Source organism: Heterobasidion irregulare, assembly GCF_000320585.1.
Source record: "Heterobasidion irregulare TC 32-1 unplaced genomic scaffold scaffold_01, whole genome shotgun sequence".
NCBI classification, from domain to species: domain Eukaryota; kingdom Fungi; phylum Basidiomycota; class Agaricomycetes; order Russulales; family Bondarzewiaceae; genus Heterobasidion; species Heterobasidion irregulare.
In genome coordinates, this window is record NW_009258197.1 from 1,149,382 (window position 1) to 1,169,922 (window position 20,541).

The 20,541-nt window shown below is 51.7% G+C and overlaps 6 protein-coding genes across 6 annotated transcripts; 2 read left to right on the forward strand and 4 right to left on the reverse strand.

Moving 5' to 3' along the window:
- Window positions 1–86: 86 nt before the first annotated feature.
- Window positions 87–2,072, reverse strand: HETIRDRAFT_468516 (uncharacterized protein). Its single transcript, XM_009542532.1, has 6 exons — window positions 1,898–2,072; window positions 1,771–1,836; window positions 833–1,706; window positions 564–783; window positions 351–506; window positions 87–298 (listed from the first exon to the last, which is right to left on the reverse strand). Exons 1-6 carry the CDS (start codon window positions 1,979–1,981, stop codon window positions 232–234), a joined length of 1,467 nt encoding a protein of 488 aa, XP_009540827.1. The 5' UTR covers window positions 1,982–2,072; the 3' UTR covers window positions 87–231.
- Window positions 2,073–2,286: 214 nt separating this feature from the next.
- On the reverse strand, window positions 2,287–5,665 carry HETIRDRAFT_468518 (uncharacterized protein; the record flags this gene model as incomplete). The annotated part of the gene is made up of 11 exons (XM_009542533.1): window positions 2,287–2,584; window positions 2,644–3,058; window positions 3,111–3,352; window positions 3,409–3,543; window positions 3,598–3,695; window positions 3,751–4,250; window positions 4,303–4,481; window positions 4,532–4,665; window positions 4,716–5,167; window positions 5,222–5,380; window positions 5,435–5,665. 11 exons carry the CDS (start codon window positions 5,663–5,665, stop codon window positions 2,346–2,348), a joined length of 2,784 nt encoding a protein of 927 aa, XP_009540828.1. The 3' UTR covers window positions 2,287–2,345.
- A 1,266-nt stretch (window positions 5,666–6,931) lies between these two features.
- On the reverse strand, window positions 6,932–7,860 carry HETIRDRAFT_308234 (uncharacterized protein; the record flags this gene model as incomplete). Its single annotated transcript, XM_009542534.1, has 3 exons — window positions 6,932–7,355; window positions 7,405–7,703; window positions 7,783–7,860. 3 exons carry the CDS (start codon window positions 7,858–7,860, stop codon window positions 6,932–6,934), a joined length of 801 nt encoding a protein of 266 aa, XP_009540829.1.
- An 8-nt stretch (window positions 7,861–7,868) lies between these two features.
- HETIRDRAFT_305607 (uncharacterized protein) lies at window positions 7,869–9,114 on the reverse strand (the record flags this gene model as incomplete). Its single annotated transcript, XM_009542535.1, has 4 exons — window positions 7,869–7,956; window positions 8,010–8,656; window positions 8,707–8,981; window positions 9,030–9,114. The coding sequence occupies 4 exons, from the start codon at window positions 9,112–9,114 to the stop codon at window positions 7,869–7,871; spliced, it is 1,095 nt and encodes a 364-aa protein (XP_009540830.1).
- Window positions 9,115–10,915: 1,801 nt separating this feature from the next.
- On the forward strand, window positions 10,916–14,382 carry HETIRDRAFT_40811 (glycosyltransferase family 2 protein; the record flags this gene model as incomplete). Its single annotated transcript, XM_009542021.1, has 21 exons — window positions 10,916–11,232; window positions 11,284–11,425; window positions 11,482–11,552; window positions 11,609–11,763; window positions 11,820–11,882; window positions 11,933–11,972; window positions 12,029–12,101; window positions 12,167–12,202; window positions 12,253–12,406; window positions 12,464–12,536; window positions 12,592–12,769; window positions 12,837–12,914; window positions 12,965–13,057; window positions 13,119–13,175; window positions 13,229–13,359; window positions 13,414–13,559; window positions 13,619–13,633; window positions 13,698–13,734; window positions 13,786–14,043; window positions 14,131–14,244; window positions 14,313–14,382. The coding sequence occupies 21 exons, from the start codon at window positions 10,916–10,918 to the stop codon at window positions 14,380–14,382; spliced, it is 2,301 nt and encodes a 766-aa protein (XP_009540316.1).
- Window positions 14,383–14,870: 488 nt separating this feature from the next.
- HETIRDRAFT_58821 (uncharacterized protein) lies at window positions 14,871–20,401 on the forward strand (the record flags this gene model as incomplete). Its single annotated transcript, XM_009542092.1, has 23 exons — window positions 14,871–14,931; window positions 14,997–15,094; window positions 15,149–15,382; window positions 15,433–16,141; window positions 16,195–17,043; window positions 17,095–17,235; window positions 17,278–17,364; window positions 17,424–17,582; window positions 17,641–17,929; window positions 17,981–18,001; window positions 18,055–18,421; window positions 18,471–18,626; window positions 18,689–18,730; window positions 18,789–19,034; window positions 19,088–19,139; window positions 19,195–19,346; window positions 19,400–19,429; window positions 19,481–19,595; window positions 19,650–19,724; window positions 19,783–19,853; window positions 19,902–20,032; window positions 20,091–20,166; window positions 20,222–20,401. 23 exons carry the CDS (start codon window positions 14,871–14,873, stop codon window positions 20,399–20,401), a joined length of 4,341 nt encoding a protein of 1,446 aa, XP_009540387.1.
- Window positions 20,402–20,541: the final 140 nt, after the last annotated feature.

Here is a 20,541-nt window from a genome sequence, read left to right on the forward strand (position 1 = left end):
GGGACCTCACGAAAGATCGCATCAATCGAAGTAAGTAGATGTACTAGGCCATCTGCAAGAAAGATGGGTTCATATGGGGAACAAATCATCGAACCTGCGATTCACTGCAGGGTAGTGAGTATGATTCCAGATTCTATGATACAATTAACGATACAGCTTTTACACCAAGATAAATAACAGAATTAGGCGTAACGGAGATCCCTTGCAAATCAACTTTCAATGCTTGTAGAATTATGATTCTTCCATCTCGGACCCATTATCACCATCGATGTTCTTGATCCAAGCACCGATGGCACCGCTGAAGATGGGAAAGTTAGATGACGTGCGCAGCATTGGGAAAGAATACGCACAGGAAGCCTTCATGTCGCAGGAATAAAGCCCGCTTCGTTCCCTTGCTCCAGAATCGAATTGCATATGACAGCGTAGCAATGGTTGCAGCGTGTCCGCGGATGAAGCAGCCACCGAAATATATCCTATCTAATCCGTATTTCTCCGCATTCATATAACTGAGCAAGCATTATGGATCAACATCCGACGTGTAAAAGAGAAGCACTGTCACATACGCAATTTGTCCAATGTTGTTCGAGATCGCGTATAGAAGGCTCTTGCTGATGTCTTCAGGGGAGAAATGACGCTTCTCTTGTCCTTTCTTGAACACCTTCCCGAAAGAGCTGGCGATCATGGTGGACTTTAAACCGAGTTTGCTATAGTCTTGGCCATAGATGTCACCAACAAGCATGTCGACTGTGGCGTTGTCTCCTTGCTCAGAGAGCTCTAACATTTCTGGAAAACATTATCAGATACGCGGTAGACGGCGCTGGTATTCGCTCACCATCGAAGCTTCCGGCAGGAGTTAAGAGACTGAGCAGACCCCAAAGCGTTCCACCGCCGAGGCTCGTCCCGCTCACGCGCTCAAAGTTCCCGTCCTCGTCGACTTTGATCACTGAGACGCCAGAGCCGATATTCACAAGTAGACAGGGAAGCTGTGGTGAAGGGTTGCCTTCAAACGTGACCGCGAACCTCGGTGGATTGGGACTCGGCCGTTCCAATATGACGCCGTTTGGTTCGTGGCCCTTGCCCGCTCCCAGATGTCCGTGCGTGACAGACTGGATGAGTTCGTCAGAGAAGAAATACGCCTCGTCCGGGATAAGCGTAATGAACTTCAGTCCCTCTATCAAACACTCCATCTCGTCCTCCCGTCGGACCTGAACTCCCAACGTCCCGCTGAACAATTCGTAGAATCGATGTGCGCCTCCCCCAGTAGCCATAATCGTCACGCCTTTGCGCATCTCCTCGATGGAGACAGCGTTTATCTTGGCGGAGCGTTCGATCAAGTCTTGAATGAACGCAACACAGTCATCGATATTGTCAGTTTCGAAACGCTCAAAGTTGAGCGAGCCGCCCGGAAAGTGTTGGAGCGACGCGCGTCGGAGGATTGAGTCATGGAGGAAGCTCTGGTCGAGCGCGGCGAGTCCGTTGTTGTTCGATGCATCCAGGACCATTGGCGTCAGAGCGCCATTCTGCTTCGAGAGCGAAGCGACGGGGTGAAGCGGAGGCGATGGTCCAGCTTCGTCTGACGGAGACAGCGACCGCGGAGTGGAAAGCGCGCTGTGGTCGCTGTTCCCGTTTGTCGCGGCGATGGAGGGAGAGGATGGGGGCTCATGCGAGCGAGTGAAGTAAACGACCTTGGCTAGAGAACCTCCGATCTGCAGCGAGATGAATGGACGGATCAACTACGGCCACGGCAGCACACGACAGCTGGCCACTCACGTCTACCGCGATGTGCGACACAGGCTCGATGTAGTTTGGCAAGTAGATCCCCCGACTGTCCCTAGTCTGAGCCACGTCCCGTCGGCACCGGTCAGCGAAGGTCTTGCCAAACCTCGGACGCACTCACCTCGGGGGATTCCTCATGTAGTATGACAGCCCCACGCGTGTCGACGTGAATAACCTTGGGTGTTGGCAGGGGAGGTGAAGCCATGACGTTGCAGATCCGTTACACCAACACAATTCCAGCAACAGGTCGAACGAATAAAACGGCGAGTGGGACCATCTACCCTCGTACGGGCGGCGACTGGAACGGAATGTCTTACGAGCGACCCGGCGGCTGACAATACAGCGTCCCGCGACTGGACCCCACAGCACCGCACCCCACAGGCGCACGCGTCCCCACATATCTGGCTACAATGATCCAAACGACTCAAACTCATACTTATCCATAGTCCCTGTCCGCCGGTCTCGGTTCACGAATCAGCGCACAGGCGCTCGGGCACATCATAATGATGTGACGCAGTAGACGCAAAAAATTATGTCCAGATATCTACCAAAACACTACAGCTGCTGTCCTAGCCTCCGATAGCAGCCAGAACCAAGCTACACGCCTCCTGCTTCTCAGCACGAACGCCCAATTCCAGAGTCACCCCTTGTCCATGGGAATACGTCATGCGGCATCGTACAAGGATCTTGCCTCCCCCACCCGTCAATAGGCCGGATACTTGAAGGGTGTGCACCGATGTCGACGTGGGATTATGAGACCCACCTAGGGGTTCCATGTTGAGAATCTCGACGATCGAGTCACACGCAGCTAAGGATATGAGTTGTCAGGGTCGCTCGGACGAATGAGAGTGCTGTCAGTCGGCGTACCTTTAATGCTCTCCATGGCGGATAACGAGAATGTTTCGGTGGCGGTGGCACCTCCGCGCAAGCGATCCCATTCCGCGGAGAAATTGACATAACTTGGAACAATGTAATCGCCACCAGCCGATAGCTCAACCTCTTCCAGTTGGTACTCGTCCTCGTACCCTTCTTCCTCTGGTTCTCCAGTAGCAGGGTCTACTTCTTTACTGAAGAACTTGAGAATGCATGCAAACGACGCCATCGCATAGTCCTCCGGAGAATCACGGGTGAATGAAACATAGACGATGCCAGGCGAGGTAGATGCGGACAGAGATGGTAGAGGAATGATGAAATCCTCGGTCAGTCCAGAGTCCGTGGAGGGCTGCATGATGACCGTGACCCCTTCCAGTATTGTATCCGGCAATGTGTTGGACACGTTGAACTGTCGAGAATATTAGTGAACCCGGACCGAAATGCGAGGAGATGTTGCCGACCTGGAACACAATATGTTCCTTGAAAATATGCTTGACACAAGAAACCTGATACTCGGTTTCGCTTTCGGTAAGCTGCACTGGCTTCGCACTGCTGTTCAGTACAGGCCCATACGATGACAATTCTGGGACACCGGCCAGTTGCTGGAGGTATATTGAATGAGTTTCCTCCGCAGTTGGTGGCTGCGGTGAAGGAGATAGATTCCTCGCGACAGGTGCACCGATTGTGTCCAGCGTGCTTGGACCTGCAACCAAGTTTAGATCAATATAAGAGACACGCGCAAATTGTGATGAGTCTTACGCGCTGCTTCTTGAGCAGCCTGTTGACGACTGACTTTGGGTATCGAGGATATATCGAAGGCAGTCTCTGAAGCATCTGTGTCGTTGACGTACGAGACCAACTTCGCCTCTAGCGCTGGCAGCGAAAAGACAGACTCTGAAGGGCACGATAAGGGTGGGGAATCACTTCAGGTGCAGAATTCAAACGAACCATCTTTCACGTAGGTCTCTGCCAGCAAGGGTGCATTCAATACCTTCAGATACATAGCAGCACGATCTCGAACTTCATCATCAATATCGTCGAGACACCTTGCATAGAAGTTATCAATATCAGTAGAGTTACATGATGAAAAATTTGTCCCACCGATTGAGCAATACAGATACGCTCTTGTGAAGCTTTCCATCATCAACACAGATTCCAAATTTGGCTAGACTTGATACTGCGGCTGCACGAACGGTCGCGTTCTCCAGAACGACACGATTGTAAATGAAACGGATGTACTTGGCAGGTTGCGGTGCCTTGGGACCTTCTATACCGAGCAAATGGAGAATTCGGACAGACAGCTTGGTAAATTCGCAATCTTCGATAAACTCGCAGAGATGGGATAACGCTTGTTCCTTGCAGTCGCCGATGAACTTGATCATATCAAAAATGGCCTCGACAACCGCACGCTTGAAGTCATAGCCACCCTCGTCTCGCAGAACGCCGGATAGGAAACCGAGCATGGAAACATGCTTGGTCGGGAATTTGAGGCAGAGAGAGCGGATAGCATCGACGATGATGACCTTGAATTCATCCGAGATCTCGCTCATGAAGCCTGTAATTTGCTTCATGAGGCGGTCAACGGAAGCTTCGTTTCCAGTCTGCGGATAGTTAGTACGACCAGATACACTATGATCGAAAAACAGTTCGCACCTTTAACAGAGTCGTGATGGCGTATGTAGCGACACTTCTGTTCGAGTCAGAGATCAGATTCTCCAAGTCAACATTGCAAGTCGCAACACTGGTAGGATGAGTCAGTGCAAGTGAAGCAAGGGTACGTGTCGCTGCAAATTTGAGTGTTGGTTTGGGTGAAGAGAGGAACAGCTGGAGAACTGTGCGGGGGGTGAGTAAATGCTTTGCGACAGTAGATGTCAATGCATACCCGCGATAGACCTCGTCAATTGGGCGGGAGTGACGCCCTTCATGTCACAGATAGCACGAGCAGCTTCGAAGTTCACCATATCACTCTTATGACGGAGCCAACCTTCAAGGATATCAAGAATTTGCTTTTGCACGCTAGAATAGAGTTCAGGTAACAGTTTACTTGATCTGTTAGCTGTACTTACTTGGGATCCTCCTCCATAACCTTCGACGCGTAACGGATGAGCATGCACAGGGCCATGGGGTTCTTGAGCACAGTCCCTGCTCCAGATTTGCCCCCACCAAGCTGCTGGATCATTTTTGTGACCGCCATGCGATCCTGTTGTCGAATGAGATATAATAGACCAAGAGCGTGGTACTGGGTGATGAAACTGGCGGAAGGCATGGGCGAATAACCGCTATTGCTGGAGGAGGATGAACCAAATCCAAGATACGAGCTCGAAGATGTAGCGCCAAAGAAGCTGGAAGATGACTTCGCGTTGACAGCTTCCTGCGCTTCGTTGACCCACCGCTTGACAACATCCTTAGCGGCGGGGAAAAGATGGTACGAAGATACAAGAGCTGCGGACGAGATTGACGGCGTGCGATCGACAATGGCAGCTTTAAAAAAGCGCTCGACACCTTGCACCATAGAAGGCTATTTGAACGGTTATTGCATTGGGTATATGCGCAATATACCAGACGAACTCACGTCGATGATACGGCACAAGGCCCGGATGGCATTCGGTCTATATATGACCTCCGAATTGGGCTGCATGTCTTTCATTATACTGCTCGTAACCATAATGACATCTTCAGCTGTGTTTGCCAATTCTTTGATAGCCAGGTAAACCATCTGGCGGAGCGCGCTCTACATCCCAGCCCATGTGTAAGTAACACAGGCCCGTCGATCGGGGAAACTCACATCTTTATGTTGGAACAACTTTGTTGTCCCGAAGAATAAGGTAGTGGCCTCTTGAGTCCCAAATGACTCTCCAAAGTACAGTAGGTAGACAATGCGCGTGAGCAATGCACGGCACTTCCGTGGGCTGATGGGTGATTCATTGAAGACGCGAGCCTCCTGGAGGATGGTAGTTTTGTTGTTGTAGTAAGAGTTGAGACCGCCCTCCTCCTCCTTTTTGGACACGAGAGACATGATGAACAGAAGGTCCTACGGAGCGAGAGGCGAGAAAGTGGGAGTCCTTCGCTGTCTCTCCCGGCGAGCGCGACGTGGTTTGTTTGGTCGTCCTGGATTACCACTTGTGGTTGTTTGGCAACAGCCTCTAGGATCTAATATGACCGCAATCTAATCGCATCTCAGCATTTGTACTCAGTGTTCTCGTGGGCGCATCACTCAATTCTTGTAGACTGGCCTACAACCAGCTACGCTAGGTTATTTTCAAGAGTCGGATTCTTTTCATTCCATGCTGGAAGCCCTACAATGAACAGGAGCGCCTTGTGAACCCTGCTTCAGCGTTGAAATACAAGGTACATCGCGATTCTACTCAGGATCAGTAGTGGTAGGTGTTGTCTCATTGTCAGATTCCGAAGTCCCGTCACTTAATAGACTCGCTTCTATCCATGCTATATGCGCGTTGAAGCGCTTGGCCTCGGTACAAGTTATACCACTGCTTTTACATGATCACAATGCCCTCATAGAATTCTATATCAAGTTCATATTCGGTCAAGTTCTCTTGCAAAATTCTATCTAGTCCCGTTTCGTCGTTTCGAGGATGGTAGCCTGATTATTCACACAAATAGGAGTCATCGCAGTCTTCTTCGCTCATTCAGCACACCATCCCGCAGATATCACTGTTCTGACAATCTTTACCACAGGCATGCAGGGAGCCTCAGCGGACAGCCGCATAAGCCAGATCGTGACAAGCGCGACCCCTTTCTTTTGGAGCCATCACGTCTCCAGCGCAGGGATCTAACCAATGTCGGTCCTTGCGCTCGTGGATCTCGAGGCGCCTGTCCGTGCTTTCTTTTCCTCTCGACCAAAGTCTGCCTCGTCACATTGAAATGCAGCCTCTTATTTGGCTCTCATTCAGTGCCACGAGAGAATCAGCTAGGTAAGACGATTGGTGTTCGTCCCAGCATCGCTTTGGCTGTAGGCGTCGAGATGACAGTTCGTCAACGTGCCGGCATATCCACACCTCTTGGTCGTGGTCAAGCACTTGGCGTGTGGCTCTGAATCGGCACTTAATCGGCACTTCACTTACCAGCATCACAAGCATCCCTTCTTACGAATAACTCCGTAGCAGTGGCGAATATATATATATCGATGTATCTCGTACACTGCGCAAAGCACCTAACGCGCACTGACCAATGATGGTCCCATACAGTGATGATGGAAGGGGGATGGAGACAGAGGTAAAATCGTGAGGTCGTCATATGGATCAAGCAAAGTCCGAGCAGTACCCTACTCCTTCAAAAAACCCATAGACGCAGGATGGTGTCTAGGCAAATGACGTGCGCGGGGTTTCCTAGTAGACCGACTAACCGACCGACCCTCCAATTCCAACGACTTCGACGGACCGAGCCAGACGCAGCGCCCTCTCTCATCCCACTCGCCTTCGAAGGGACTCTGACCAACTATATGCAGAGCCACAACCAAGTGGGGAATAAGAGGACAACCAGATGCCATGTCTATGCATGCGGGAGGGATGGGATAGGGGAAACGGACGGGAACGAGAATGAAGACAGAGATGGAGACGGTGAAATAATCAGATGGGGTAAAAGAACGTGGGACCGGGAGGCTGGAAATTAATAGTAAACAGGCAGACAGGGGGTGTGACGACAGTACGTGATGGGGGAGGCGGGAACGAGGGAGACACGGGCGCCGACTGTGGGGTGGGGGGGAGTGTACATGATGTCAGGAATGAGGCGGCCGACCCCTTGCCCACTTCGGTGAAGAACGGTTCGGGTGCAGCGTGAAAATAAAGAGCGTCCGTGTAATGTGAAAGGGAGCCGAGCGCGACGCAGTGGTGATGGTGAAGCGGTTGTTGAGCAACCCTTGAAGTATTGTAGCGTATGAGAGCCTGCGGCCTGTCAAGGGAAAGAGAGTGGCCTTCGCGAGGCAGCGAGCGTGATCCAAGACGTGGGGTCGGGACCATGAGGGATGATGGTGTGTCCCGACCAAAAACCGGGCGTGCCCCGACCGACGCTATCTTCTCCTTCAACCCAGGCCCATCCTCATAGCCATAACTTTATCCATCGCCGACGAGAGAACAACCGATGACGCCCACCCAGAGAATTCAACGACCAAGACACCCCTGCAACAACCATCCTCCCGCACCATAACTTGGTCGAGCTCCGGGAGTGCTCAAGCAGACAACCAAAAACGGACATGGAACCGTTTACCAGAGATCGCCATCACGTCCCCGTCGCACATGCCCCGTCACACCAGGTGCAGCAGCCTGCATTTGACGAGTGTGCGAACGAAGCCTAGGAAAACGTGTGGGTCACCCGGAGAGACGATGTGACAATCGTGCACCTACTGTCTGTCACTGACACGATGCTCGATGTCTTCGTCCTGGACAACCTTCCTCCTGGCGCCGGCGGCAGCCTTAGAGCCGCTAGTACCATCTTCCTGCGCGCTGCGTTGTACGCTCCAATCGAAGACGTAATCGTACTGGAACCCTTCACGAACAAAGAGGTCGCGGAACAACTTCCGCAAGTACGAGTAATCGGGTTTGTCATCGAAACGAAGTGCGCGCGTGTAGTTGAGAAAGACGCCGAACTCAGGGGGGAAGCCGCGGCAGAGGAGATCGGTGGGCGTGGTCATCTTCTTCTCCATGATTCGGTCGTACTTCTGCTTCTTGGTAGCAGCCTTCTGACCCTGCCAGGGGAGAGCGCCGCGGAGGAAGTACATGAGAACATAAGCGAGAGACTCCAGATCGTCCCTGCGAGCTTGCTCAACCCCAAGGTGGGTGTTGATGGAGGTGTAGCGCGCAGTGCCTGTCAAGTTCTTGTTCTCCCTGTACGGGATGTGAAGGTGCGTCTTCGGATCCCTGTACTTCTTGGCCAGGCCGAAATCGATGACGTTGACCTGGTTGCCACGCTTCCCAATGCCCATCAAGAAGTTGTCGGGCTTGATGTCGCGGTGAATGAAGTTGCGCGAGTGGATGTACTCGATCCGCGAAATCTGAAACAAGGGCTGAGTTTATCAAATATCACAAAAAAACAAGAACATACCAGTTGATCGGCCAACAAGAGCACTGTCTTGAGACTGAACTTCCGGTTGCAGAAGTTGAATAGGTCTTCGAGCGAGGGACCGAGGAGATCGATGACCATCGCGTTGTAATCACATTCCGTGCCGAACCAACGAACGAAAGGCACCCCAACGCCGCCAGCAAGGGTCTTGTACACCTTGGATTCGTACTCGAGCTGTGGGTGCTTGGCTTTGACAGATTCCAGCTTGATTGCGACCTCTTCGCCCGAGATTATGTTGATCCCGAGATAGATATCACCTATCGATGGGCGTTAATGGGGATACAAGCCACAAACAGGAGACGCACCAAAAGAGCCGGAGCCTATCTTCTTGCCCAGTCTATACTTTCCTCCAACGCGGAGATCGAGACGATGAGATGATGATTCGGCCATATGAACGGAATGAAGAGGATACTAGAAGAATCGATGAGTCAGTGAACTGCACAAGGTCGAGAGGGTAAGTAGGGAAGGTTTGAGTCGTCGTCAAAAGGCCATCACCGCCGAAGTCTCACTCTACTTATGCATCATGAGGCTCGATAGAGCTCGCCATGAGCACCCCACATGGGATGAAGACGGGCATGTAGCGTTGTCCTTGGTGGAGAAGCGCGATGCACTCGAGACGACGATATCGTAAGGTGACGCCCGACGAAAAACCAAAATAAATCGTAGAAAAACAGCAAAAACTCACTGTGGTACGAGAAGAGTGTAGCAAGAGTCGTAAAAGTGCTTTAAAGGAGACTGAGAGGCGCGGGGACGAGAAGTTTCTGTAGGGGGAAACAAAGACAGGGAGGGGAGGAAGGGTGTAGGGCGGGCGGAGCGTGGGAAAATGGAGTGGGGCAGGCGTTTCTTTTTATATTTCGGGCAACGTGTAGTGCCACTGCTGGGCGGTTGAACCGGCCACTGCATTTGTTTACTCGAATTCGACGGTCACCTTCTCCTCGTCACATTGATCTTCTTTTTGACACGAACACCCACAAGCCATATGTCCCCCGCCCTTTTGTGATACGTGGAAGCGTCATTTGCTAGCGAACAATGCTTGTATTTGGCTGCATAACGTCGATTCCTGCGGGTGTACAGCCTGGCTCAGACGCAGTGCTCCACGTCCTTGCCCAGCATCCTCACGAGCAAGTGGGGACCTTCCGTTCCCTGACCGAAGCCATCTCCACCTTCCGCGTCTCCACCTTGCTCACGGCTGCATTGACCTCCCGGGCACGTACCGACTCTGCCGGGTTGTATTGATAGGCGCTTGGAGTATCTCTCTTCGGTTCGCGTTGGCGGCGAATCTGTCCGTTGTCCACGCACGCCCATTGGTGACCATGCTTCTATTCACTGTCACGCCGAGCCTTGCGGGCGCCTGCGAAGAGAGATGCTATGTTTATGGATCCTTGTGCGCCTATCCTGCGCCACTTTACCTCCGTAGAGACTGTTGTCGCCTGATCGGATTGCCACTCGTTCTGCTGTGGCATGGCGTCGTCTGAGGCAGATTACGACGCTGATACTCGTGTGAATAGAATATATACATATTGCATCGAAGCATCGCCTGCCTGTTAGTATCAGACGGAGGGGAAGAGTGCCTGTTAGCGGATGGCTCGATCCGGCAATCGTTACCACAGCGTCTTGGACGCGGCCGCAGTCTTTGTTCTCTCCCACCGTGTTCTTTGCTTGTGTGCTGGCCTCTGGGCTCCTTTGGCCTTCGTCTCTCCTTCTCAAGTCTGCTCGACAGGCGTCCCTTCGCTGATCTCCGTCCTCCTCTCGCCAACTCCATCATCTGCGTCCACGACCCTCTCCGACCCCCCCGAGCACAGCTCACCCAACCATGGCCTATCGTCCGCCTCAAGACAATTTTTATAACAATAACCAGTACTCCGCAAACCCATACCCCCAGTCCTCCACCGGCTTTGCACCAGAATACCCACCCGCCGGCGGGCACGGCGGTCCTTATGGTGTGCAGTCCCAGCAGCTCTCACCCCAGCAACCACAGCCCCATCAGCAGCCGTATCAAGATTACGATCCTCAATGGGATGCGAAGTCTTCCAAATCCTACCAGAGCAGCTATGCTGGCTCCCAAGCGCACCTCAACACCCAATACCAGATGAGCGAAGTCAACATCCACAACGCGCCCCCCGTTCCCGCCATACCCTACCAGCCGTATCAGCCGGACTACCCCCCCGCGCAGCACCACCGTCCCATGATGATGCGCGACCAGAGCAGTGCTGGCTGGTCGGCAGCAAGGGAAAAACTGATGAAGCGCAGGTCTGTGCGCCATGTCGAGCTGCAGCAGGGCAACCTGGTGTTGGATGTGCAGGTCCCATCACACATCGTCCCGAAGGGCATGGACGCATCGGAGGAGATGACGAAGATGCGGTACACGGCCGCTACCTGCGACCCCGACGACTTCATGCGCTCCAAGTATTCACTCCGCCCATACCTGCTCGGACGCCAGACCGAGCTATTCATTGTCATGACGATGTACAACGAAGATGAAGTGCTATTCTGTCGGACGATGAACGCGTGAGTCCCATCTTGATGTTCACTCCGTGTTTCTGATCGTCTTCTTGGTAGTGTGATCAAGAACATCGCGCATCTGTGCGGTCGCTCGCGATCCAAAATGTGGGGCGCGGACGGTTGGAAGAAGGTCGTCGTCTGCGTCGTCTCCGATGGCCGTAACAAAGTCAACAAGCGCACCCTGCAAGTCCTGTCCTTGGTAAGCGATCCCCATCATAGAGATCCTAGTCCCCGCTCTTACACCGATTTTCCTAGATGGGCTGCTACCAAGAAGGCATTGCGAAGGACTCCGTCGCAGGGAAGGACGTCACCGCTCATATATTCGAGTAAGTTTGTACGGATCAGCGAAACCCTTCAAATTGACCTGTCGCGAATCTCACAGGTACACCTCGAGCGTTGTGGTCACGGATTCCGGTGAAGTCTCGACCGGAGCATGCCCTGTACAGGTCATTTTTTGCCTGAAGGAACAGAACAAGAAAAAGCTCAACAGCCACCGCTGGTTCTTTAACGCTTTTGGCCCGCTCATCAAACCTAATGGTTCGGCAGACGTTTCGAACCGAAGGCACATCATCGGACTAACTTATCTCTTCTAGTCTGCGTCCTCCTCGACGTCGGAACCAAGCCGACGGGGACTTCGATTTACGAGCTCTGGAAATGTAAGAAGAGCACATATCGTTTTCAACGCTTCTACTCACGCCAGCCGAAGGTTTTGACAAGCATCCTGGCGTTGGTGGGGCCTGCGGAGAGTATGTCCTTCTTTTCGCTTGTGGCATGATCGTATCTGATCTAGAATTTGGCGTAGGATCTGCGTAGAAGTCGGCCGAGGATGTAACCAGATTCTCTTCAGTCCGCTGGCTGCCAGTCAGAATTTTGAGGTGACTTCCATTCCGCATTTTGATGATGAGGACGGCGCTCACGCTTCCGTAACTTTTGTCTCTAGTACAAAATGTCTAACATCCTTGACAAACCCCTCGAGGTAGGACTCTCGCCTCACTTCATACGGCAAACATTCATCTGGCCATTCAGAGCGTTTTCGGTTACATCAGTGTGCTTCCTGGTGCTTTCAGTGCATACAGGTACAGGGCACTACAGAATGGACCCAACGGAAAGGGCCCTCTTGCCTCTTATTTCAGAGGCGAGACGATGCACGGTGACGGAGCTGACGGCGCCGGTCTTTTCGGTCTGTAAATACGTCGCATACGCTTCGACAGATCTGATGCTCTATATTTATTCACAGAGCGGAACATGTACCTGGCCGAGGATCGTATCCTTTGCTTTGAGATTGTGACCAAGAAGAACGAAGGGTGGACGTGAGTCATGTTCTCCCCGGTTTTATTCTGCTGAAGACAGCTTCTTTGTTATCAGCCTCAAGTACGTGAAGAGCGCTAAAGCCGCAACCGACGTTCCTACGACTGTACCCGAGTTTATCTCCCAGCGTCGTCGCTGGCTGAACGGCTCTTTGTTTGCCTCTATCCACGCGACTGTTTTCTTCTTCAGGATATGGACGTCAGGACAGAATTTCTTCCGCAAGATCGCGCTCCAGGTACGTATTCCTCCAACAATGTCACGACCGCCTGACCTTGTTCTGACATCCCTGCGCCCTGATTCAGATCGAGTTCATCTATAACGCCGTGCAGCTCTTGTTCACATGGACGTCATTGGCAAACTTTTACCTGGCTTTCTTTTTCGTGAGTGATGTCTACGTGTGAAGTAGGGCCATACTTGACGGCATCCAAAGCTTGTCTCATCTGCGACTGCTGATTCGAAAACAGACGCGTTCTCGTTCCTCAGTGTAGGCGCTGGAAAAGATGTATTCGAAGTCTTTCTGAAGGTAGAATTCCTCCGGTCTCGTAGAGCTTTCAAGATTCTTATTCTTGATGTCGTGCACATAGCTCTATATTGCGTTGCTCTTCGTAGTCACGGTGTGTTCGCTTGGCAATCGTCCTCAAGTACGTATATTACTCGATGGGTATATTTATGACGCTAACAATTCTTCTATCAGGGCTCCAAATGGACGTACTCTGTGGCTATGATCCTCTTCGGATTGTGTAATGTGATCACCTTGTGGTGCGCGGGCTACACAATCTATCTCGCCGTCCCCCACAATGTCGACGGATGGAAGAACTTCCCTAAGTACATAACTGTGCTCTTTCATCTCTCCGTCTAAAGCTGACTTACTTCCTCTAGGCTTGTTGAGACTAATAAGACGCTGAGAGAGCTCGTCATCTCCATCGCTGCAACATATGGGCTGTACTTCATTGCGTCGTTCATGCACTTCGAGCCGTGGCACATGTTCACTTGCTTCATACAATACATGTTCCTGCTTCCTAGTTGTAAGCTTCGTATCCCCTTATGTGTAAACATCCGATACTGATTATATCGCTACATCTAGACGTCAACATCCTCAGTGCGTATCAAGATAGATCTGAGGTGGCCTTTGAATATTACTAACATGTCTCTCGTCCAAAAAGTGATGTACGCCATGTGTAACCTGCATGATGTATCATGGTGGGTGATGAGCAGGTTTTGTACGTCAATCGCCTGACACATACCTGACAGGGGTACCAAGGGCGATAACGGCTCTGCCAAAGACCTCGGAGGTGCCAAGAAGGTCAAAGGCGAGGACGGAAAGGACGTCATGGAGGTTGAACTCCCGACCGCGCGCGAAGATGTCGATCAACTTTGGGCCGCTGCTCGTACCTCTTTGAACCACAAGCCTCCGGAAGAGAAGGAACACCGAGACGCCGCGACCAAGCAGGCTGATCACGATCGCAACAGTCGCACGAATGTCGTGCTGGCTTGGGTCGGTACGAACATGTGCGTTCTTTTACTCAATGATCGATCGATTGCGCACGGTCGTTTTTTCCTCGGGAACTCACGTTCATCTCGGATGTCCCGCGTCAGGCTTATGATCGTCGTGTTCACTTCGACCGCATTCACGGACTTTGTGGCCAAGCATATCGAGACGACTGCCGACGCTAACTTCAATCCTTATCTGAGCGCCCTGTTTTTTGCGCTGTAAGCGGTCACCTATTGCTCTTCTCCATCGAACGTTGCTCACCAACCTCGATGTCTGCTTCCCGCAGAGCTGGCCTATCCGCCGTGCGCTTCGCTGGCTCCGCACTCTATCTGATCTTCCGACTGTTCGGATTCTGATCCTCGTAAGCTTTCCCTCCCTCCCAGCCCGATATTCTTCTTCGCCGTTCAGAAGCATCTCTTGTACTTTTTATTGGTTTGAGTTATCGCCCGTCGCCACCTGCTGGTGTGGCTTATTGGATAATTATTCGCGTTGTAAAAGTCTTATACCCGCTCAGAGTTTCGCGGAATTCACAAATTGATTTTGTGTTCGCATGCTTGTACCATCTACGTAGTTTGTTTAGTACATTGTTGAGGTTGTGATTGGAGAGGATATTTCTGCTTCATCTGTGTACATGGCCTCAAGCAGGAACGCTCTGTGCCCAGTGCCCAGCGCCCAGGCCCTGCCAAAAAAACAATGGGCACGTTTCTAAAATGAAGGGCACGTGATCTGAATTGACGCGTTTTGGGGCCGGACCTGCGCGTCGAGCCTTCGAGAGCAGCAGCCATATAAAGCTATCCAGCGTCTCCCGATGGACTCCCTTCCATCGCCTCACTACTTGGACGCCATGGAGCAGACGGACAGACACCCCATTGTTTCGTTCATCTCTGCGTTCTTCTGGGTTATACGTACGCCGCAACTTTACAAATCAAGCCATGTTTCTCGTACTGACCGACAGTTCTTCAACAACCAGTTTATTTACTATCATGGGTCAAGGCTCTGGTAGCATTTGCAACTATCACAATTCCGAGGCTGATTTACTCTCTACTCTCGTACTCGATGACGCTCACGGTGCGCATGGATACTGGCTGGCTAGGGTTTGACAACTGACATCATGGAGTATAGCTGAATTTTTGGTCATTCGCCGTTATCTTCGTCGCCTCCGCTGTCGCTTTGAACTACTGGATACGCTTCCGGTACCTCAATACGTACGCTGAACTGAAAGAGCCGCCGCTTGTGAAGCCGAACGCTCAGGAATTGCATCCCGACGTCAATACTACAGACCAGCCTCCTGCATTCCATAATTATCTCGACGAATTTTTGCAGGCGGTGAGAGTATTTGGATTCTTGGAGAAACCCGTGAGTGATGTACTCCGCACTTACCTTCAAGCAATTCAGATGGATTGCAGGTTTTCCATGAATTGGCACGGCATCTCCAAACTCGTAGGTTGATCGCCGGCGATAGCTTGTCTTTGGATCAGGACAAGAGCTTCTATTGTGTCGTTGACGGTACTGTCCAGGTGTATGCACCCAGCGGCAAGTCTCCTGAACTCCAAAGTGGCTCTTGGGACGACGAAGACATGAACGGGTATGAACTCATGAACGAGGTCGGGAGCGGCGGGATGTTGTCTAGTCTATTTACCATTCTCAGCTTGTTCACGGAGGACGTCAAAATCAGCTGGCAGAACGGGGCTGACGTCGACGCCAACTTCAGCGTGAGCACGGATGCGGCGCCCAGACAGCCTTCGGGCCCGCGGAATCGCACGAGACGCGCCAATTCTGACGTTTCACAGCTGGATCTTGATTTGATGGCGCAGAAGTCGCGCGCGCGGTCTGCATCCGTCTCGTCGTCTGGATCGACCGTCCATCCTGGCGAGCCGTCCTCGCCTCCTGCCACTACCAGGGCGCATACACCACTTCAGCGTACTGAGACACCGCAGTTTTCGACACTTCACCAACGCCGGCCTCCTCCTCGGAGAATGTCCACTGTCCAGACGCAGATTCATCACGGGACTGTGGCTCGCGCGACCGAAGACACGACTCTCGCCGTTATCCCAGCAGAAGCGTTCCGGCGGTTGACTAAGAAATTTCCAAAGGCCACGGCACATATTGTTCAAGGTATTTTTTCCCCCAATGATCGTTGGGATATCTTCTGATCTTCTTCCGTATAGTGATCATGACACGCTTTTCGCGCGTCACCTTCAATGCCGCTCACAAATATCTTGGTTTGACCACCGAAGTTCTTCGGACCGAGAAGGCCATCAACGATATCGCTTGCCACCCACTGCCAGCTGCTTTCTACGAGGGTGGTGGAATGCAACAACTGCGACAGCGTTTTGACAGAGCAGGATCGGAAGAGCCAGTCGATTCAGGCCCCGATTATTTCAGTCGATCACCTTCTTCAACAGCTGTATCATCGAAGCCCTATAAATCTAACCCGCTACCGAAGTTCGAACTGGCTGATAATGTTGTACCGATAGAGAAGAGGCCCGTTTTTTCCCCAATGAGGACACGGTCTCCCCGCCACATGGTTCAAGCTGGAGATTTGCACAGCTCAACTGCTCACTCCAACGACGCTTACAGACCTCTTCACAGGAGCCTCAGCATTCTCAGCACGCCTCACATTCCTCGCCATACCGATGCGTCGGCTGCACTCCAGGATTCGATGCATTTTCCTGAAGTCGAGAGCGTGGCTGGTGATGACTTTGACCTTCGGCAAGAGGTCATGAATTGTATTGCGGTCTCGATCGGCTTATTGCAGCCGCCGCTCAGCGGTGACGCTTCGGTGGAAGCGTCGCCTGCATTTTCACCCACGGACAGTGGGCCGGCCTCTCGCGGCGGTGTCTTCGCTTCTTCTTTCGGGTCTCTGTCGTTGCTGGACATGGCCGATGATGCTTCGAGTGCGACCGGCACATCGTCTGTGACAGCGAATGGCTATATGAGCGGGCTTGATAATGAAGTCGAAATACTTTTCTTCAATGCTGGTTCATATTTAGCCAAAGCTGGAGAAAAGAACACAGGTGAGTTTGCTGTTCTTATCAATTCGGATCGATATATATAGTCCCTCTTAGGACTGTTCTACGTCATTGAGGGTTTCCTCGATATCGTGCTGCCCCCGGAGAACACACCTCCATCAGCAGGAAAAAAGCGTGCGAAGCCTCCTCCAGCGACGCCAGACTCTCTATACGAACAGGACACTGTGCTGGAGAGCAGTGCCGAGTCCATCTCAAGCTTTTCGAAACGGCCAGCGCCAGCACGAGATACATCAAATCAAGCCCGCGCGCATGAGACACGGCGGCCTCTGTTCACTGTCAAACCGGGTGGTATTGCTGGTTATCTAGGTTCGAGGGCGACTTCGTTCTCTGACACAACGGAACATCTATCTGATTTGGCTCTACAGCGTCTTTAACGAACACTGCTTCATATGTGGATATCGTGGCGAAAACCGATGCATATGTTGGGTTTTTACCACACCACGCGCTGGAACGCCTGCTCGAGAAGCAACCCATCGTTCTGCTGACACTGGCAAAACGTCTCATATCGTTATTGTCACCACTCAGTGCGTTGAGCCCATTGTATGTTACTCGACCTGTGTTGAGTATTTTCGATTTCGGTAGTTCTGCAGATTGACGCATCTCTGGACTGGATGCAGGTCAACGCCGGGCAAATTCTGTGGCGCACTGGAGATGCCAGCGATAGCTTTTACATTGTGATCAATGGACGTCTTCGCGCGATCACCGAAAAGGAACAGGGCGGCGTGCGTATCGTGGCGGAATATGGTCAGGGGGATACTGCGGGTGAAGTAGACGTCATCACCAGTTCTCCGCGAAAAAACACTGTCCATGCTATTCGCGATACTGAGCTCATCCGAATGCCCCAGACTCTCTTCAACGCCATTTCATCACGGTAAGCTTTCTCTTACTTGCTGTGCTGGGTCCTCCGTCTTATGCTTCACAGGAATCCTCAGACAACGGCACTGTAAGTTGCTGTCTTTGATATTATGGGCCTAAACTGATATAGCGAACGCTTAGCTTGTTACGCATGATCGCCTCACGTGTGCGAAGCGAAATCGACTCATCCTCTACGAGCTCGACTACAACCGAGCTACGTCGCAACACAGCCAATCTCAAAACTGTCGCCATCCTTCCCGTTTCGCGTGCCGTCCCCGTCGACGCCTTTGCTCGCAAACTGCATGCTGCTTTGGAAGGAATCGGTGCTCCGACTTCGTTCCTCAATCAGGCGTCTGTTTCCAACACCCTTGGGCGCCATGCATTCACGCGGATGGGCAAGTTGAAGACGGCCGCATGGCTGGCAGATCAGGAACAGAGGTACAAGATCGTGCTCTACGTGGTCGATTCGGCCGTGAGTAGCTCATGGACACAGACGTGCATCCGACAAGTAAGTTCTTTTCAGGACTTTTACCTCGTGCCTTGTTGACAATTCTCAGGCCGACTGCGTGATGGTCGTGGGTATGGGAGAGGATCCTTCCATTGGCGAATTCGAGCGGCTGCTGCTCTCTATGAAGACAACCGCCAGGAAGGAGCTTATTCTTCTACACCCAGATCGTTCAGTTGTTCCTGGATCAACCCGAGAATGGTTGAAGGTTGGTCAATATTTCGGTGGATTTTTTATGGGTCCAGAGCTGATCGTGTTGCCACGCTAAAGAACCGTCCTTGGGTTCATCAACATATTCATGTTGAGCTTCCGGTGCGTCTTTACTCCCTTCCCATGACTAAATGGGCCTGACGTCGGAGTTTGGACGTAGGGCTTAAAACTGCCAGTCCCAAAACCCAACCCTGCGTCTCCCCAGGATCCTGCAGCAGTCGCCGCTCTGAAAAACTTAAAGGATAAGGTCCAGAGTGAGATCCAGAAGTACCGCGGCGGAAGATCAGATGTCCGCCCTCAGCGTCAGCCTCATGCAAATGATTTTGCACGGCTCGCGCGCAGGATTTGTGGCAAGTCGATCGGGCTTGTTCTAGGTGGCGGAGGTGCCAGAGGGATTGCACATCTTGTAAGCGCTCTCGTCCCGCCTCTAATTAGTTTACCATCTGACTTTTCCATCAGGGCGTTATCCGTGCGTTGGATGAGTACGGCATCCCGGTTGATCATATTGGCGGTGAGTAACAGGTAAGGCATCATCAATGTTCAGGAGTCCGATTGGGCAACCCTAGGTACCAGCATAGGGGCATTCATCGGAGGTTTGTATGCCAGGGAAGGAGATCTCATTTCAAGTGCCGGGCGAGCCAAACAATTCAGTGCCAGGATGGGCAACATCTGGAGGATGCTGTCAGACGTTACATACCCAATCGTTGCCTACACCACCGTTCGACCTTCCTTACTCCCCAATCCGCCTGACAACTAACATGCCTTCCGCAGGGACACGAGTTCAACCGCTCAATATACAAGGTTCGTGCGCATACGTGAGACTTTCTTTGGCCTGCTGACGTTGGTGATCAGGCATTTTACGACCTACATATCGAAGATATGTGGCTACCTTACTTCTGCAACACTGCCAACATCATCGCTTCGCGCATGGAGATACACGAAACTGGTTATGCTTGGCGATTCATTCGTTCGTTTCTCAAATATCATAACTTTAGACATCTCAACTTAATGGTTTCCTTAGGTGCTTCGATGACACTGGTCGGCCTTCTACCTCCGTTATGTGACAATGGGAATATGCTTGTCGACGGGGGTTATCGTGAGTAGTCCTTTGAAGAATTTTCTGTACCGATTTGTCCTGACCTTTGTTGCGTTAGTGGATAACTTACCTGTCTCTTCTATGTTTGATGTGGGGCCGAGCATCGTTTTCGCATCAGATGTTGGATCAGTAAGGATGTCGTGTTGATGCATCAACTCATCTAACGTGTTTCAGTAGCTTGACGACAACTCACCTCGAAATTTTGGAGATACCGTCTCGGGGTGGTGGCTGCTCATCAATCGCTGGAATCCGTTTTCAAATGCGAGAATGGTGCCAGCTATCACAGAGATCCAGGGTCGTTTGGCATAGTACGTCGTCTCAGTTCTATTTGTGTCAGTGCTTTGAATCATGTCTGTTGTGATACAGTGTATCTAGTGTGCGCACTCTTGAGAGCGCCAAGGTAGCGCCTGGCTGCTTCTATATGCAAATGCCTGTTCATGAGGTATGCTATATAGTCGAGAATATTCTACAATGGAATCATTGATTGCCCTTCTTAGTACGGTACCCTGCAATTTGGGAAATTTGAAGACATTCAGGAGAAGGGATATAGAGCGTCTTTAGACTTGCTCGAAAAGTGGGACGAGGAAGGAAAGCTTCCGTCCGGTTACGTCGAAGGAAAGGAGGCAGTTTCTAAAAGAAAGAAAAAAGGTCGAAGCGCAAGACGAAATTCTATATGACATTAAAATAGAGCGTTGCTCAGCGCTTCGTCGTAATTGTAATCTATACCATCTGTATATCTGCCAGTACTGTATATGCACGGTGTTGTTTGGGATGTGAACGTCGAGGGTTTGTGGGACCTTATGGCCTTATGGTCCAT

Excerpts from the sequence above, each read along its gene's own strand:
- HETIRDRAFT_468516 (XM_009542532.1), bottom strand. The coding sequence starts at position 1,981 with ATGGCTTCACCTCCCCTGCCAACACCCAAGGTTATTCACGTCGACACG. Across the intron at positions 1,837-1,897 it reads TACATGAGGAATCCCCCGAG|ACTAGGGACAGTCGGGGGAT; the intron begins GTGAGTGCGTCC and ends GACGTGGCTCAG. Across the intron at positions 784-832 it reads TCCTGCCGGAAGCTTCGATG|AAATGTTAGAGCTCTCTGAG; the intron begins GTGAGCGAATAC and ends AATGTTTTCCAG.